Source organism: Diospyros lotus, chromosome 7 (assembly GCF_014633365.1).
Source record: "Diospyros lotus cultivar Yz01 chromosome 7, ASM1463336v1, whole genome shotgun sequence".
Taxonomy (NCBI): Eukaryota; Viridiplantae; Streptophyta; class Magnoliopsida; order Ericales; family Ebenaceae; genus Diospyros; species Diospyros lotus.
In genome coordinates, this window is record NC_068344.1 from 11,638,031 (window position 1) to 11,657,247 (window position 19,217).

A 19,217-nucleotide genomic window follows, 5' to 3' on the forward strand; every position below is an offset into this window, starting at 1 on the left:
CATTGTGAGTGTGTTTATCTTGATTGTAGATTATCCTAGTGATGAAGAGATCCCCATTTGTCATTGACAATGGCTTGGCCACTTTTTTGAACATAAGAAGAAGTTCGCTCGTGATCTCTACTTAATTTCTCACCATTAGTGTCTTCTTAGATCTGAATCTACACTCGCAAGCTAGCCTAAATGAGCAACCACCAACCACACCAAATTGATAAGCTGCCGACCCTTACTAAGCTGGTTGCCTGCATAAGACAATTCCACCCATACTTTGCTCATGATCTCCCATCTCTGTCTTTTTTCTCTTCTTCTAATCGTTTGAGCTTCTTGGCAAGTACACTTGCATCAAACAACACGGATTCGATTCGATGTGGTCTCCCTAACAATTCGTTTAGCTTCTTAATTTGTTAATAATAGTAAAGACGGTTTCGTAGGCTTTTACAAACATTCCAAGCATCTAGTCCCTTCATTCCAAACCAATTTGTTAGCTTCTTAATTTATTTAGCTTCTCTTTACTCCCACCATTTTTTCAAATAACAAAATATAGTTTTTGGACGAGATTGTGTTTCTTCAACTCTCTGATTAAGCACACACACTTGGTGATGATGGAAAGAGGGGGTAAAATAATGTTAAGCACCACGTGGAAGGGGTAATGGTGACAACAGACAAAGAGTAGGGACTTTTCAGTAAAAAGCGAAGAATATCCAGAGACTTTATCACTTATAAATAGAAAGATAGGAAAATGGAGAAAGGAGAAATTGAAAAGAGAATTGTAAATTGAACTCATCAAAGGGACTCACATTCCATACTTCATCAATTGGAATACACCTCGGGACTCTTGGATTCCTTGTGTGTATAATCTTGCGTAAATTGTGTAAGAAAAAACCAAGCTTTAAGAAGTTAATTTGTGTGGAAATTGAGTTTGGTGAATGTTGTCAAGCAAAATTATTAAAATGACCAATAAAATAGACGAAAATATGGATTCGATAGAAGATATGAAAGGAGGTTGAATGTCTCGATGGATTTGCACATGTTAGAAAAATGAGTTTTAGAAATGCGTGAAGCTTTAAGGTCTATGATAGAAATACTAAATGAGCTGCTTGCAAATTTGGAGTATCATAATGAAAAAACATAAAATGGAAAATTAGAGCATGAAAGGAATCATCCAGATGGAGACTACATTAATTGAAAAAGTTTTACTAGATGAGTCCAAGAAAGGTGACTAATGAGAGAATAATACTGAAAGAGTGAATTTAGAGATCACTATGAGTAGAGGAGATGATCATTGTCGAAGAATGGCATGTGAAAGAAACTATTTGTTTAAAAAGGGAGGTAAATTAAGCTCACCAAAAAAAAAAAAAAAAAGAATTCAAAAAATAAGGAAATTAAATAATATATAACAAAAAATTTATAGTGTTTCGGTCTACTGCCTATGTCCATTTATTAACTTCTGGTTAAAATTTTTCAATTAACTTATTATGTAACTTTTAAAAAATTAAACTAGAAACTCTTTACACAATTTTTAAAAGGATTAGCAAAAATCTTTACAGGCTCAAGCACAAACTACAAACAACTTAAACAAGCTAAAGTTGAACAATTGGATAAGCTTATAATTAAGCACTAAATAATAAAATAGCTTCTCACAAATACCGAGATTGAAAAGGATGTGAAAAATAGGCACAATTTATCTGATTTTACAATAAACAAAGAATGTGTGTGATGAGAGCTCTTTTTGGTTCGAGAATGACTTGAGAGTATTTAGATCAGCTTGGTTCAGTGTTTTTCTTAATGTCTCTACTTGTCTTCAAGCTTGTTCTGCCTTTTATAACTCATCTACATTTAATGTTGATGGCTTTTTGTCCAATGGATAAAGGCATTAACTGCAAAAAAAAAAAAAAAATTCTCCATATACACATTAATGGTTAGTATTAAAGATTTGAACTCTAATTTCATTTCATTTGCATGAAGGGACCATCAGATCACCTTAAATTGCCTAGTTTTGTCTGAAAAACTTAGGTTGCGTTCTTTTTGCTGTTTTCAAGTCATTTTTAGTTTTCAGTTTTCTAAAATAATAAAAACGCGTTCTCTTTGCTGTTTTTAAAAATGCATTTTTGAAAAAAAAAAAAAATTGTAAAGAAAACTCAAAACAACAAAAAGTTGTTTTGAGTGTTTTCATTCAAAACAAACTCTAAACTCAAAATACATCTATTTATTTATTTATTCATATTTTATTATTGTAATGGAAAAAAATATTACAAAATTCATTAACTTTAAAATTTATATATATTTTTAATAATATATTAACATTAAATATTTATAATTTACTTAATAATCAAATTTATTGAATAAAATATCATTAAAAAAATATTTTCAAAATTTCAAAGAGAACGCGTTTTCTAATTTTCTGTTTTGAAAAATAGTTTTTCAAAATGATAAACAGAACGCGTTTTCAATTTTCTAAAAACAGATTATCAAAACAGAAAACTGAAAATGAATTCAAAACTCAAAATTAAAAATTGAAAAGCAAAGAGAACGCAGCCTTAACTTTGTGCACATTAAATACTCTATAATGGCTATATTTTCAAATAAAAAGTTGAGAAAAAATCAATGTTACTCAAGTAAAATCAACAAATACTCATGTATGCTTAAAGGATAGTTGATTAAGCTTAGACATTACTTGACTACAAGATTTACTCAATCAATTAATAATTCAAATACAAAGATTGGTTCTTTGTTTAATAAATCTTACTTGACTAAGTTACTTAGTAACTTAATTACACAATGATATTACTTGAGTACAAAAATATACCATAATTGATTAACATTTTGATTATAGATTAAGCACATGTGATACTCGATTAAATCACGTCATTACTCGAGTACGAGATAGCTCTTAGTCGATTAATAAGTTAGATACAGATACTCACATTCTGTTTAGTAGATTATATTCGACTAAGCATTTCATTTACTTAACTAAGATAAGAGTTACTCAATTAAGCCTATCCTTTTAGTCAATTAATGTTCAAGTGACTTGACATTTTTCATCTGAATTATTACTTGAGTAAGATGTTTGATTATTCAACTAAAAAGAATGAATTATTTGATTAACTTTCCCTTTTAGTCGATTAATGAAACAACTATAGAAACTTATCATTTTGCCCAATTTTTTACTCGATTAACAAATATGATTACTCGACTAATATCATAGTTAGTTAATTAGCATTTAGAATCACTCGATAAAAGTTTTTCAGCACAACACTCAAGTATATCAGACATATAATCGATTAAGTCTTAGACAATCCATGTTTTGCTCGATTAAATTGATAAGTTAATTGATTATGATCACTAGTTACTCAACTAATCATTTCTTTACTCAATTAACTTTAAACCCATGAATTGTTTTATTCGATTAACAATATTGATTATTTGAGTAATGTTTTGAAAGTTAATTAAAATTAATTTTTTCACACATATATACTCGATTAACAATGAGCTTTACTCACGTAAGTAATGTGTTACTCGATCGACATATATTGATAAAAGTTTTATTTTTAAATTGTTAATTGTTTATTACTAAAATATTTACTAATTATTGTTGTGTTAAAATCTTTAGATTCCACAAAAATATCATTGAATAATGGCATCATTGAAGTTTGAAGATAAATGATCTTGTTATTCAACTTGAATTTGTAAGTCAATTTTTTTTTTTATTAATCTTTTTTGTATTGTTTAATCAACTTAACATTAATAAATTCCATTTTAAATTAATAGACTGAAAATTGCAATGAACACTCTTGAAGGAAGGGATGAGCCCAAATTCTTCATGTAATTAGAGAGAGATGATGATGATGATGATGATGATAAAACCCAAATAGTTCGTGTAGAGAAAAAGAGAAATAAGAAAAAGAAGACGAAGAATCAAAGATTATCTCGAACCCAATTTGGATTTGAATGAGAGAGAAGAAGGGGGGAAAGGAGGGAGAGAGTGAGAAGAAGAAGAAATTAGAGAAAGGGATGAAGAGAAAAAGAAAAAGAAGAAATAGAGAGATAATGAAACCCTTTATCTCGAACCCAAATTTAGGTTTGAGATGAACAACAAACCCAGATCTTCGTTCAAGATGAACATCTCGAACCTAGATTTGGGTTTGAAGAAGAAAAAAGAAAAGGAGAAAGAAGAAGAAGAATAAATCACATAGAGAGGAGTAGATGACCTTGTTTTCATCATCACCGCTGTCGTCGTGAACAACCCCCATCATCGCTATCACCATGAACAGATACCCCTGTCATTGTTGTCATTATTTAGCATCGTTGTCATTCTCCTTACAATGCCAGTCGCTACTACTGTTGCCATCGCTATCATTATTCATTAATTACAGACAAAAGCGAAAAACAATAGAAGAGAGGAAAAAGAATAAGTTTAGATATAAAGGCATTTTAATCTTTTTATAAAATTTAACGGTGGTAAACTAACAGTAGGAAAAAATTATAACACAACATTAAATCTCAATGATACTCTTTATATTTTCTCAAATATTAGGGATACTTTTTACAATTGCCTAAACTTTAGGGGTATCATGTGTAATTTTTCTTATTTTATATGTTGCAACTTACAAAAAAAAAAAAAAAAAAAAAAAAAGCATGGTAGTTTATGGGTTACTTGTTTTGCTTTGCATAGAAGGATAAATGTTACTTTAGTTCGTAATTAGCTTAGTCTCTATGATGCTAAATTGTTGATGGTTTAGTTTTGTGAATGCTAAAATTGAATGTTCATTTGGTTACGGTGGTTCATGGTGGATGAATGTTAAATGTTACTTTAAATTGAATGTTAATTGCACAAAATCTATTGCTTTTAAAGACATGAAATAGTAAAAAAAATTATTAAACTAAATATAAATGGTGAATAGAATCAAGTCCTTGATTCTATCATACTACATCCAGGCAATTTAAAGATGTTCTTATGTTTGGTAATTTCCCATATTCTCTCAGCATCATGATATCTACCTGCATCGGCATAGATATTGGCTAAAAGCACATAATATCCGATCGTCTCTGGTTCCAACCCAACGAGTCTCTTTGCAATTCGTACCCCCATCTCAAGATTACCGTGAACTCGACAACCCCCTAACAGTGCGCCGAGGACAGCCGCATCAGGTTGACTAGGCATTTCTTCGATAAGCCTTTCTGCCTCAGTGAGTAGGCCTGCTCGACTCAAGCAATCGACCATACAAGCATAGTGCTTCAGCTCAGCTACCACACCATAATCCTTCATCATTCTAAAAATGGATTGTGCATTTTTTACTAGTCCACCGTGGGTACAAGCAGACAAAACACCAAGAAAAGTTATGCCATTGGGCTTGACATGCTGCTTCTGCATCTTATCAAATAGCTCAATAGCAACGTCTACATAGCCACCCAACCCATATCCCAAAATCAAAGAACTCCACGAAATGACATCTTTCTCAGGCATTTTGTCAAACACTTTGTGCCCATGACATAATGCGGCGCATTTTACATACATGTCAATCAAGGCATTGCCCAAACACAACCCTAAGCCTAAACACCTCCTTATGCACCATCCATGTACACTCTTCCCTTGCTTCAACCAACCTAATTGGGCACAGACTAAAAGCAAGCTCACCATAACTGCTCCATCAAGCTCTTCAACCCCTTGAGCAATCATCATTTCTCTAAACACAGATAATGCCAACATGGGCTCCTCCCGTTGAGCATACCCAGCTAACATTGCAGTCCACAACACAGCATCTCTTTGAGGCATTTCATCAAACACCACCCGTGCATCCAAAATCTTCCCAAATGTCACATACATGAAAACTAGAGCAGAAGCAACAAACAAGCTCATATCCATTCCTGTCTTGATGCAAAACCCATGCACTAAAATGCCCAAATTTACCATCCCAGCACCGGCACACGCCCTCAAAACAAGTGGTAGAGTGAAAACATCAGGTTGAACCTCACAATTGGTGATGTTGCGCATTTGAAGAAACAAGTCTATCGACTTCTCAGGCAAGCTGGATCGTGAAAACTCCCCAATTATGATGTTCCAAGAGTAGATGTTTCGGTGAGGCATGTGAAAAAAGACAGAGAAAGCTTCTGGGTAGAGCTTCTTGTGGTGGGAATACATTAAAACTAGCTTGGAACTAAGGATTACGTTGTCATAAAGATAGAAGGCACGAAGGAGACGAGCATGAAGATGGCGAAGGTAGATTGGGTTTGGAGAAGAATGTAGAAGTGAGAAATAATGGGAAACAAGATTGGAATGGGTAAGGGTGGAGAAGAGCTTCTTCGTATTGCAGCATAGAGCTTTTGCTACTATTTGCATATTAGACTTCTTTCGTTTTAGCCACTGCATAAATACAAGCACACACACACACACACACATATTAGCATTATGAAGAGTCAAGTCGTTACAAGCCAACAAGTTCCCCGAGAGGTGTTCAACTTATAACCTAGTTAAATTGGAGGATGAGACTAAATCTAGTATTTAGTCCAAATATTTGAAAACTTTGTCTCGATCCAGTCCTAGTCTTAGATTGAAGAGTGAAAACATAATTAAAAAAGCTCTAAATACTAAGCCCAACCCACCCATTAAACACAAGGCCCCAAACATAAGTACTTTGCAATTATGTATGTTTGCTTGTAATGAATATTATGTTAATTGTTTTGCAACAAGCAAGCAAATTTAACTTTGAAGTGAATTGTGTTTGTATATATTTTTTTTTTTTCAAAATTCATATAAGAAATAGGGAAAGAAAATTGAGTTGTAATGAATTAAAAGCTCAACCACCCACCTTCCTCAAGTCTCCATCATCAAAATTGGTCTTAAAGAGTCCCAAAGGATGGATCTTGCAATATAAATTAACAATAATAACATATATCAGAATAAATTACAAAAAAACATACCAACCTTTTAGGTAATTTTCAATTTAAAATGACTTTTAAATCTTTTTAATAACCACGCTCACTTTTGTTATTTGTTTTAATTTTATACCATAGTTAAATTTCGTTCATTTTCACCCCTAGAATGATAAGTGTTTTGTATGTGTAGACACTTTGTGATTAGTTTTTAAGTCAAACAACTTCCTGAAATAATCCACATTAATTTGGATTATTCAGGTCACCGACGACGCACAAGTAGAGGTGTCAAACAGGCAAATTGAGCCAGCCCGACCCACCCCCTATCTGGCCTTTCATTTTCATGGGTTGGGTCAAGTTTGACCCTTTTTAGAAACGAGTCATGCCGACCCAAGCCATATTACAAAAAGGGGGGCTCGATAAAGGTGTCAAACAGGTCAGACCACCAGTGGGTCACTCAACCCACCACTTTCTAACCTAACCCAACACGTCCCATTATTTTAGCAAACGAGTCATGTTGGGTTGGTTCAAGGATATAGAATCGAGCTAGGCCAAGGGTATATGACTAACGACCCAACATGACACGACATGCTAGTGGGCCAACTCATGGCACAATCCAACACAACCCATTTGCCTCAATTGAAGAATTTTTTTTAAATTAAAAAATTAAAAAAATAATAATAAATCAAGAAATCTTTACAATAATTTAAAATTTGAAATTAATATTATATTTAATATTTAATTACTTAATCATTACTCATTAGAGCAATATGTATTAGTATCATTACTAATATTACAATTGATAGCAATAAATTTAAATTATACTTTGTCAATTATGGGTCGAATTTAAGGGATTAAAAATATGAGTTCAAGTTAAGAGATTAAATAATTTCACTAATATTTGGATAGTTTTACGTCATAAAATTTGAAACTTTAACTAAGAGAAATCCAAATAAGAGATAAAGTTTGACTCATATCGAATAAACCAAACATAATTTTTTTTTAATTCTTTTAAATTCAAACTGGTCTTTTTTTAATCAACTCGCTATCATTACCTTATCATTCATCAATAAATGATAATAAGTTAACTAAAGACTATCTTGAATTTAAAAGAATTAAAAAATTATAATGTTTAGCTTATGCAATAAGAGTCCGTCTTATCTCTTATTTGAATTTCTCTTAATTAAATTTATAACATTTTATGATATAAATCCATCTAAATATTAATAAAATTATAATTTAAATCCATAATCTTGAACTCAAAACATTGAGTTTTTAAACCCTTAAATTGAACCCATAGCTTACAACTTACATTATTGTAATCAATTGTAATATTACTAATGAGACTAGTATATAATGTTCTAATAAATTAAGTATTAAATATAATATTAACATCAAAACTTAAATTATTATAAAATATACTTAATTTATTAACATTTTTTAATTTTTATAATTTTCTAAAAAAAATTCTTCCAATGAGCCAAACGATTGTGCTGGTCGTGCTACGAGTTGGCCCACAAGCGAGTTGCACCAAGCCAATGGGTCATGTTATGCCGAGCCGTGAGTCATATCTTTAACCTAGCATGATCCCATATCATTGGACTAGGCCAACATTACTCGTTTGCTACAGTACAGGTATAGGTTGCATTGGGCTAGGCTAGTAAGCGAATGACCAAGGTCAACCCAAAGGCAAACTGACCCATTCGACACCTCGACTCACAAGCCATGACCTCCCACACCACCATCATTATCCCCAAATTGCCAAAGAGCAGTGCTACCAAGGAATCCAACCAAGAGTTCCTCCGGTGCCACCTTCAAAGGTCTAGAACAAAAATTACCAGAAACCCATGCCTATTTATAGTACCTATAGATAGGTGAGATGTTCCTTTCTATTTTGTTGTTTCTCAATAAGTCACCACAAGAAGGAACAACACCCTAAACTACTTCAGCAGACTCTAAAACACGCCAACCCTTTCAAAATTACCAAAAATAATATAATTCCCCTTTCCAAAGGACTAATAATTATACTCAATCTCAATAACCGTGCAGAGACGTCCAAGCACCCACGTAATTAAACATTGTGTTATAATGTTGTAAATCTCTCTTCAACATAAACCAGCAAAAAGGCTCCAAGCATGCAAGCCACTCGTCATTGCTTTATCGCAAGTTTCAACGCAAGTTAACCGCATTATAAAATTGAAACAAATAACGTCTATTAAAAAAATTTAAAATGTATTCTAAAATTGAAAATTGGCTTAAAGGTTTGTATTTTTTTTTTCTCTTTTAGTAATTTACCCAAAATTCTTGGATAATTTTGTAACCAAACAAGGTTAAGGCTATACCTGCAGCCAAACAACCCAACCCCTAGTCCATTAGGGTTTCTTGCTAACAGGTGGTAGCGGCAGCGGCACGCCGGCTGGAGAGGGAGGCGGACGGCGGTGGCAAGTAGCATCGCGGAACGGAGGAGGCAGATCGGTGACCTCGCGGTGGCGGAGAAGACGGAGAGGCAGATCAGGGGAAGAAAGAGAGCAGACCGAAGTAGGCAGAGACAGTAGAGGCCGGAGATTATGGCGGTGTTGGTATGGCAATGGATAGTGGAATCGAAAGCCACCGAAAACAGGTGGTGGCGGTGGCTATCTGGAATAGCAGTGGCGGTGGTTTAAAATGCTACCAGCGATGACGCTGGACGTGACACGAGAGAGAGGTCAAATTTGAGATCTAAGATTACGGGAAGACAGAGGCAACAGTGCTGTGGTGTCAAGGCCAGAACAGAGAGGTAGACGGAGAAACGGAATGACGATAGTAGCAGTCGGAACCTGGAGAGATTGGATGGCGGTGGCTGGCGTCGGGGAGAAAACACAGAAATCAAAGGCTACGATCTTCGGTGTGGCGAGCAGATCGATGGCCGGTGATAATGGCACGGCAGCGCGATAGTTGGTGGCGATGGTCGTGAATGGAAAAGGAGAAAGATGATAGTGGCGGTGGGGGTGGGGGCCGGGGCCGAAAACGAAGCCAACGCCAGCGTCGGAAAATTGGAAGAGAGAGAGAGAGAGAGAGCTCTGGGGGAAATTTGGAAAAATAGGACTCCTGCTACTAAACTTTGGAAAAAAAAAAAAAAAAGACACTTTTGAAAATCTTTGCAAAACTAAAATTTTTAAAAATTAATTAAAAAAAATATTCCCACTTTAAATCAGCTATAGGATCTAGCAATTTGAAAAAATATGACTCTCAATACTAAACTTTCAAAAAATATGGCACTTTGAAAATCTTTACAAAATTAAGACTTTTAAAAATTAATTAGACAAAAATACTCGATCAACAATAAGATCCTGTCTTCTTTTCTTCTTCTTTCACAAACATTCTTACTCGCCCATCTTCAATCTCTCTCACTCGTCTCTCTCTTTCCATTCGAGTGTTGTTGCTTCTTTAAAGCCATTATTGTTCTTCTCTTTGCAGATTCGATAGCTTGTCTCCATACCAGGCATGCATTCATTTTTTTATCTTTGAAAAACGTTGGTCAATGAGTCTTAGTAGCCTGAGTGATTTCAAAATATTTTATCATTTTCATCTGCTAGTTTTTAAATGAAAATATAAATGAACTTGGCTCTAATTCTTCATTCAAAAACTCGATTGAGTGAAGAGTATGTATTTCGCTGGTTTAAACATATATTGATTCATATATCAACAATTTATGTCATGATATATTTCAACCGATATAAGTTCAAACACAAGAAGTATCATGAAAATGTTTTATATCAGTTTCTATATTGGTCATGAAAAATATATGTACTCATCTATTCTGAACTAATATATAGATAGCATCTAATCGATTAATATCTTATGTAAACTGCTATATATTAACCAACATATCCTTACACAACCAATAAAAGCTTAAACAACCGATATATTTTTATACTTACAAAATCGATATGTTTGTATTTAATTTAGAAATTGATTCAATTTATATTATAGGAATGACAACTTTGAGACCTATATTTGTAAATATGATGTACGGAGGTCAGTGGCAATATGATGTTGATGGGAAAAAATATAAGTACGTGACCGATATATCTTTGTATATAATTGACGTGAAGAACAAGAACTCGCATGAGGCAGGATGCCAGAAGTTTAGTTTCTGGTGTGAGTTGTGTCAGGTTGAAACCTTCAGTAAGAAAGTGTTGAATGTTCATAAGAGGGGTCAGAAACACGTGGTTGTGGCAAAAGAGGTGAAAGAAGATGAAATTGTATTAGTTGTGGCAAAAGAGGCGAAAAAAGATGAAATGAGAGAAATGGTTGCAGGAGAAGAAATCGAAGACAAGAAAGATCGAGGAGTTGTTGCGGTAGCAGAAGAGATCAAAGACGAGAAAGGTGGGGAAGTTATTATGATAGAGAAAGATGGAGAAGTTGTTGCGTCACAAGAGATTTAGAAAGAAACAACGGACAATGCTACCGATGAGGCAGTAGAGGATATGACTGTTGGCTCTACAAACTGATCGATGAGGTGAGGCTGATCAGGAGGTTGGACATGACAAAGAGAAACTGATATCCTTTGCATCTACTATAATCGGTTTACGTTTATATAACCAATATTTTGTGTATAAATTGCAATGTAAGCATAAATATAATATTTCCACAATAATATCAGTTCTATTGTATCGATTTTTAACCTGTTGGTTTTGACCGATATCCTTTGAATTAGTTTTCATCAATTTACATACTTAGTTTATATAATCGATATCTATGTATAAATTGCAATGTAAATAGAAACTAAATAACATAATATCAATTCTTCTATATCGATTATAAAACGATATGTTTTGACCGATATCCTTTGCATCTGCTATCATCGATTGACATATTTCGTTTATATAACCGATATGTATAAACTGCAATGTAAATAGAAACTTAATAGAAATAGAAATATAGGTTCTACTGATATTGATTCCCGCAAAATTTCTATTAATAATGCAATGAGACCTTTTTTTTTTTTCCTTTGTAGTTCCCAATGTCTGCACCGATATGACCTTTTATTTTCTTATGGACAAAAATGTCTTTCTCGCCTGCTACATGTACCTTCGTGACTTTCCATTTTCCATGTTTGATATTTTACTCTTGCAAAATAAAATAGTTTTGATAATGACTATATGAAAATCAATCTCTAAATCTATATGAATAAGTTTGAGTTTGAATCAATCTATATGAATGAGAAAATCAATCTTTAAATTTATATAAATGAGTTTGAAGCAAAGTTGTGAAAATAAATCTATATAGGAGTAAGGTTGAGTATGATTGAGTGTGTTTAAATTCAAAATGAATAACTTTTTGATAATCTCAACTTGCTTTCAAAAGAATCAAAGTAAGGAAATTATATGTGTTCAGTTTCTCTAAATAGATAGTCAACTATGTGAATATGCTTTGTCGACTATGCCTATGAATAGTCGACTATGTGCCTATGTTCTGTTGACTATGCCTATGGATAGTCGATTATGGGTTATGATCTGTCGACTATGCCCAAGCTTCTGTCGACTATATTGTGGTCTATTGACTATTGGACAAGCTTTGTCAACTATGAAATTTCCTTTGTCGACTATATATGTGTATGATGTTATAAATTTTCTTTGTATTTTTGGATGTGTCGACTATGTGAAAGCGTTTGTCGACTATTAGTAGTTTTGGTTGAACATCTGTCGACTATGCCTCATTGTCTGTCGACTATGCCTTAGTTTTATTTGAAAATATAGTCGAGTAACCTATTTTGTCTGTCGACAGTTTGTTTCTCAAAATCTTGTAACGGTTAGTTTTTAGCGCATTTAATGCTCGCCTAACCACCACAACGGTCGGATTTTTGTATTTATCTACCATCAACTATAAATATGGGTTGGGAGAATCGATTGAAGGTTGCTGAACACATTGAATATCTTCAACTACTGAGCATTCAAATTTCACTGAGCTTTAAATTTTTACTCTCTCTGTAATTTTCTTTTTGAGGCTTTGTATCTACACTGTTGTATCCATCTTAAGCCTGTTAATTTTCTTGGAGAGAACCTGTAACTAAGAGTTGTACTCTTAGATTCTCATTCTCACATTTACTGTAATTGACCTAGCGTAAGTTAGAGGGCCCATTAGATTGGGAGGTTTATACATTTCCTAGTCACGGACTAGAGGACCTACTCGTGTTGAGTAGGGGTTGATAGTGAAGTTACTTTAAAATCCTTAGTGGGTAGCTAAGGTAGTGGACTAGGTTTGGGAAGCCGAACCATTATAAATCCTTGTCTCTTGTGCTTTCTGTTTTTATTTGTCCTTAGTATTTTTATTCTTACTTAATTCGTTCATTCATTCATAAGATTTCATATTTGTTTGTCACAAAATGAGATTATTTTTACACAGTTAATATCTCATCGTGCCATTTTAAGGTCTTGAAGTTTAACGAATCCGTAGTCTTAACAGACGACATCTCTGTTTCTTAAAAGATTTTTTTAATATACCAATTCACCCCCCTCTTGGTGTGTGTCATATTATTTCAATTCTATCAATTGGTATCAAAGCCAAGTTCCATTGTTTTTTATCGATCTAACAACCTAGGGAAAAAGATCTTATCAGATGGCACATTTTGCTTCCTCATCCCAATCCGAGGGTCTAACCACCACTCGTCCCTTATTCTTTGATGGAACTAATTATAACTACTGGAAAATAAGAATGCAGATTTATTTGATGCAGGACTCAAGCTTAATGCAAGTAGTGTATAAGGATATCAAGCCAGCTGACATGGAGAAAATTGAGACTTGAACAACAGAAGAAAGAAGAAACATGGAGATAAATGCAAAAGCTATGAATGCACTAATCTGTGCACTGAGCTCAGAGAAATTCAACCGAGTGTCAACATGCAAGACAACTAAGGAAATTTGGGATAAACTAAAGGTAACACATGAAGGAACCAATTAGGTAAATGAAACAAAAATCAATCTTCTTGTCCATGATTATGAGTTATTTTCAATGAAGGAAGACGAGTCTATAAAAGATATGTATACTAGATTCAATGATATTGTTACTACCTTAGAAGCTTTAGGTAAGACATTTTCAAATGGAGAAAGAGTTAGAAAAATTCTAAGAAGTTTACCTAGATCGTGGGAATCCAAGGTCACTGCCATAACAGAGGCTAAAGATTTAGATACACTTCCATTTGACAAGTTGCTAGGTTCATTAATGACACATGAAATTATGATGAAAAGAAATGAAGTTGATGGCTCCAAGAAAAACAAAAATATAGCATTTAAAATTGAGGATGAAGATAAAAACTCTCAAAGTGAAGAGGATGATTTTTCACTGTTAGCTAAAAAAATTAGGAAATTTATGAAGAAAGGTAGATTTAATCAAAGGAGAAACTTTCGGAAAGAGAAAGATAAAAAAAAAAACTAACCCATCCAATGAGCTTCGATGTTTTGAATGTAATAAGCTAGGTCACATTAGAAGTGATTGCCCTCAATTGAAAAAGAAGGATCGTAAGGAAAGAAAAATGAAGAAGAAGGCTCTAGCTGCATGGGGTGAAGAGAAGCTCTCATCAAGTGATGAATCACAAGATGATGAAGTTGCCAACATTTACTTTATGGCCAATATTGAAGATAAGCTAACTTCTCAGCATCCTAATTCAATTCCTAAATTTACATTTGAAGAACTTCACAATGCATAAGATGAAAGAAACAGACCGAGTGTTGAAAAAGAAAGTCTCTTAAAAGAAAATAAACACATGAAGGAATCCTTAGAAAAATTAGTTAAAGGGAAAAAGAAACTAGAAATGATTCTTGGAGCTCAAAGAAATTTTGGAGATAAACAAGGAATTGAATTTGATTCATTCCATGCAAGCTCTAGTAAAATAGTTTTTGTAAAAGTTTCAAACCAAAAGTCTATTCAAAGAAAACCATTCTTCAAATCAAAGTTTTCAAAAAGAGGTATTACATGTCACTACTGTGAAAGAAATGGTCATTCAATTAACAAATGTTTTATACGAAATTTTCCTCAAAAATTCAAACAAGTTTGGGTTCCTAAAGATGTAGTATCTTCTAACAAGAATGGACTCAAGATGATGTGGGTACCAAAGGGAACAACTTGAATGATTATTTTTGTAGGCTGCGTTGGTTTCAAATGATTAAAGGAGCAAGTGGTTCCTTGATAGTGGGTGCTCAAGGCACATGACGAGAGATCAAGAGCTTCTCAACAATGTCATCTTCAAATAAGGAGGTAAGGTCTTCTATGGTGACAACTCTCAAGGTAAGATCATAGGTATAGGGGTTCCATTTCTTTTGAAATCTCACATTAGAAAATGTATTTCTTGTTGATGGTCTTAAACATAATTTGATTAGTATTAGTCAATTGTGTGATTTAAATTATGAAGTTTGTTTTTATGCTAGTTCTTGTAAAGTTATATGTTCTAAGACAAAAGAAATGAAATTAAAAGGAAATAGAGTAGGAAACATCAACCTCACATTTTTAGAATCATCTAAGATGGAAAACTGTCTGGTTACAAATTCTTCTCAAAACACTTGGTTGTGGCATAATAGGTTAGGGCATGCTAGTATGAACTTAATCAACAAATTAGTAAAGCATGATATTGTTAATGGGTTGCCCAAGCTTAAATTTGAAAGAGATCACATTTGTGGCACTTGCATGAAAGGTAAGCAAATTAGTGTATCATTCAAACCAACTAATGAAGCATCAACATCTAAACCTCTAACACTACTTCACCTAGACTTGTTTGGTCCAATGAGAACTCTAAGCTTAGGAGGTAAACAATATGTTTTGTTAATAGTAGATGATTATTCTAGATTCACATGGGTAATCTTCCTTGCATCCAAAAATGAAACTTTTAAGTCATTTGAAATATTTAGTAAAAGAATTCAAAGAGAAAAAAGGTTTTTGCATTTCAAAAATAAGAAGTGATCATGGAGGAGAATTTGAAAATGAATCTTTCAAGCTATATTGTGAAGAAAATGAAATAGATCATAACTTCTCTTGTGCTAGGACTCCCCAACGAAATGGTGTAGTAGAAAGAAAGAATAGATCCTTACAAGAAATGGCTAGAACAATGTTTTATGATAAAAATCTTCCTAAGTATTTTTGGGCAGAGGCTGTTCATACCGTTTGTCACATTCTAAATAGAGTCTCAATAAGACCAATATTGAAAAAGACTCCTTATGAATTATTCAAAGGAAGAAAGCCTAACATAAGTCATTTTCATATTTTTGGTAGCACTTGCTATATTCTCAATAATGGAAAAGAATCTATAGGTAAATTTGATGCTAAAAGTGATGAAGGTATATTTTTATGATACTAATCTCAAAGTAAATGTTATAGGGTATTCAACAAAAGAACCCTAGTAGTAGAATAAACAATTCAAGTAATAGTTGATGATATAAGCTTTGAAGTTCCAAAACTTAGAGAAGATGGTGAAAATGAAGTAACCCAAAATCTTGAAAGACTTTCAATAGAGAAAAATGAATCAAATACTCAAGATAATGATCATTTTGAAGGAGAACAAGAGCATCAAGTAGAAAAAGAACCAACATTTCCAAGAGAAAGGAAATATGTCAAAAAGAATGAAATCATAGGAGATCCATCCAAAGGCATTAGAACTAGATCATCCATTAGAAATGAATGTCAATATGTCGCCTTTCTATCTCAAGTAGAACCTAAAAATGTCAAAGAAGCTTTAGAAGATGAAAATTGGATTATTGCCATGCAAGAAGAATTAAATCAATTTGAAAGAAGTGGAGTTTGAAAACTAGTGCTAAGACCAATAGATTATCTAGTTATAGGCACAAAATGGATATTTAGAAATAAGATGGATGAAAATGGTATAGTAACTAGAAACAAAGCAAGGCTAGTGGCTCAAGATTATAGCCAAGAAGAGGGTATTGACTATGATGAAACTTATGCGCCTGTTGCTAGGTTAGAAGCCATAAGGATGTTATTAACATTTGCTTGTTACAAAAACTTCAAGCTATATCAAATGAATGTTAAGAGTGCTTTCTTAAATGGGTATATCAATGAAGAAGTTTATGTAGAACAACCTCCCGATTTTGAAAATCATAAGTATGAAGACCATGTGTTCAAGTTGTCGAAAGCATTATATGGTCTAAAACAAGCCCTTAGGGCATGGTATGAGAGACTTAGTAAATTTGTCTTAGATAAGAGATTTAAAAGAGGACAAATAGACACGACCTTATTTATAAGAAGCCATGACAAAGATATTCTATTAGTTCAAATTTATGTAGATGATATCATATTTGGATCCACAAATAAATCTCTATGTGATCAATTTGCAAATCTTATGCAAGGAGAATTTGAGATGAGCATGATGGGTGAACTTAAATACTTTCTAGGATTACAAATAAAACAAGAAGATGAGGGTATATATATTTCTCAACAAAAATACATAAGAGATCTTCTTAAGAGGTTTGATGTTCAAGATTGTAAACCTATGGTTACACCTATGAGTAGTTCTCAAAGCCTAGATATCTCAAAGCCTAGATAAAGATGAGTTAGGGAAGGCTGTAGATAACAAGCTTTATAGAAGTATGATTGACTCTTTGCTTTATTTAACAGCCAGTAGACCTGACATTATGTTTAGTGTGTGCTTGTGTGCTAGGTTTCAATCTAATCCCAAAGAATCACACTTGAAAGCAGTTAAAAGGATATCGAGATACCTAAAAGGAACTGCAAATCTAGAATTATTTTATGCAAAATCAAACTTTGATCTAATAGCCTACACTGATGTTGATTATGATGGATGTAAAATAGATAGAAAAAGTACAAGTAGTTCATGTCAATTCTTAGGAAATTGCTTAGTATCTTGGTCAAGTAGGAAGCAAAGCACAGTAGCTCTATCATCTACTGAGGCTAAATATGTTGCAGTTGGTAATTGTTGTGCTCAAATATTGTGGATGAAATATCAGGTAGAGGATTATGGCATAAGACTTCAAAACATCCCAATAAAATGTGACAATACCAATGCTATAGCTTTAACAAGGAATCCAGTGTTTCATGCAAGAACTAAACACATAGAAGTAAAACATCACTTCATTAGAGACCATATTCAAAAAGGAGACATAAATCTTGAATTCATAGATACTAATCATCAAATAGCAGATATCTTTACAAAGCCTCTTGATAGAGAAAAGTTTGAATATTTTAGGAGTGAACTGGGATTAATTATAACATGAGTAAGTATGTGGTATTTGAATTTTTGGTTTATTAATTTTTGTTAATATATTTGTGATAAGGCCAAGCTTTTAAATCTGTCAAATAAATGAAATAATCTATTGACAAAATGCATTTTGACCAAATTTTGTAGGTGATGATGGGCACATCTCTTTTAATTAAACTCTTTTTATTCTTCAAGTATAGTCGACAAAAGTCACACTCTTGTCGACTAAGGTGTTATGTGATTGTCAAGATAGTCGATAGAAGGCCCAGCCATAGTCAACTATGTTCTCTATTCTCAATTAAAATTAGTTAACAACAACATAGTGTCTGTCGACTACTCCTTTAATTTTTTTTATGATAGTCGACAATGCCCCTTGAGTCTGTCGACTATGTGGGTCTGCCTATTTAAAGATCGGGCAACTATCGATTTTCTTAAAACCCCAACTTCTCTTTGTGTGACCAAATTGCTCTCTTTCTCTTTGAGTACCGAACCCTCCTCTCTCATTTTCCTTTGCATCCTCGGTCGTATCTTGCTTTCTCCCTTACTCGTTTTCTCGGCTATATCTCACGACCTCTCTCGCTCTCTCTCTATTGCATCTTTCTCTATGACCCTCATTGGCACGAACAAAGAACTCGGGCAAGGATAGAGGCAAGGGGAAGGAACTGGCCTCTTCAAGTCATCCACCACCTCAACCTAGGCCTCAAATCCAATTTTTCAACTCTAAGGGTCAACAAGAAAGGTATTCCATTCACTTTGAATCTCGAGAAATCGTAGAAGGTCGTTACTTGGATTTAACGTTTCTAGAATCCACTAGTTTTCCCCATATTCAAACATTTAAGGACTTTGGTTGGTGGGATTTCTTAATGATTCATAGATGTATATATGAAGATGTTGTTAGGGCTTTTTACTCAAATGCTGATAACACGTATCACAAGAGGAAGTCGAACAAAAAGTTTAAAACCAACATTGGAGATTCTCTCATAGAAGTTACTTTGTTCATAATCGTTTTGGAATTCCATTAGATGGTGAGGATTATGCCTCCTGGACCCAAGATTATGTTCAGGCTGCTAGTAAAAAAGTCATAAGAGATGACTCTATTACTTCTAAAATCAATGACACAACAAATATGAACTTGAACACTAGAATTCTT

The 19,217-nt window shown here is 33.4% G+C and overlaps 1 protein-coding gene across 2 annotated transcripts; it reads right to left on the bottom strand.

Moving 5' to 3' along the window:
- Window positions 1–4,785: 4,785 nt before the first annotated feature.
- On the bottom strand, window positions 4,786–9,946 carry LOC127806912 (pentatricopeptide repeat-containing protein At4g14170). Of its 2 annotated transcripts, XM_052344507.1 has the most exons (3): window positions 9,210–9,946; window positions 6,804–6,857; window positions 4,786–6,358 (listed from the first exon to the last, which is right to left on the bottom strand). In XM_052344507.1, exon 3 carries the CDS (start codon window positions 6,332–6,334, stop codon window positions 4,901–4,903), a length of 1,434 nt encoding a protein of 477 aa, XP_052200467.1. In that variant the 5' UTR covers window positions 6,335–6,358; window positions 6,804–6,857; window positions 9,210–9,946; the 3' UTR covers window positions 4,786–4,900. The 2 variants fall into 2 exon arrangements, with proteins under 2 accessions (XP_052200467.1, XP_052200466.1); XM_052344506.1 differs by lacking the exon at window positions 6,804–6,857 and having other exon boundaries at window positions 9,210–9,945.
- Window positions 9,947–19,217: the final 9,271 nt, after the last annotated feature.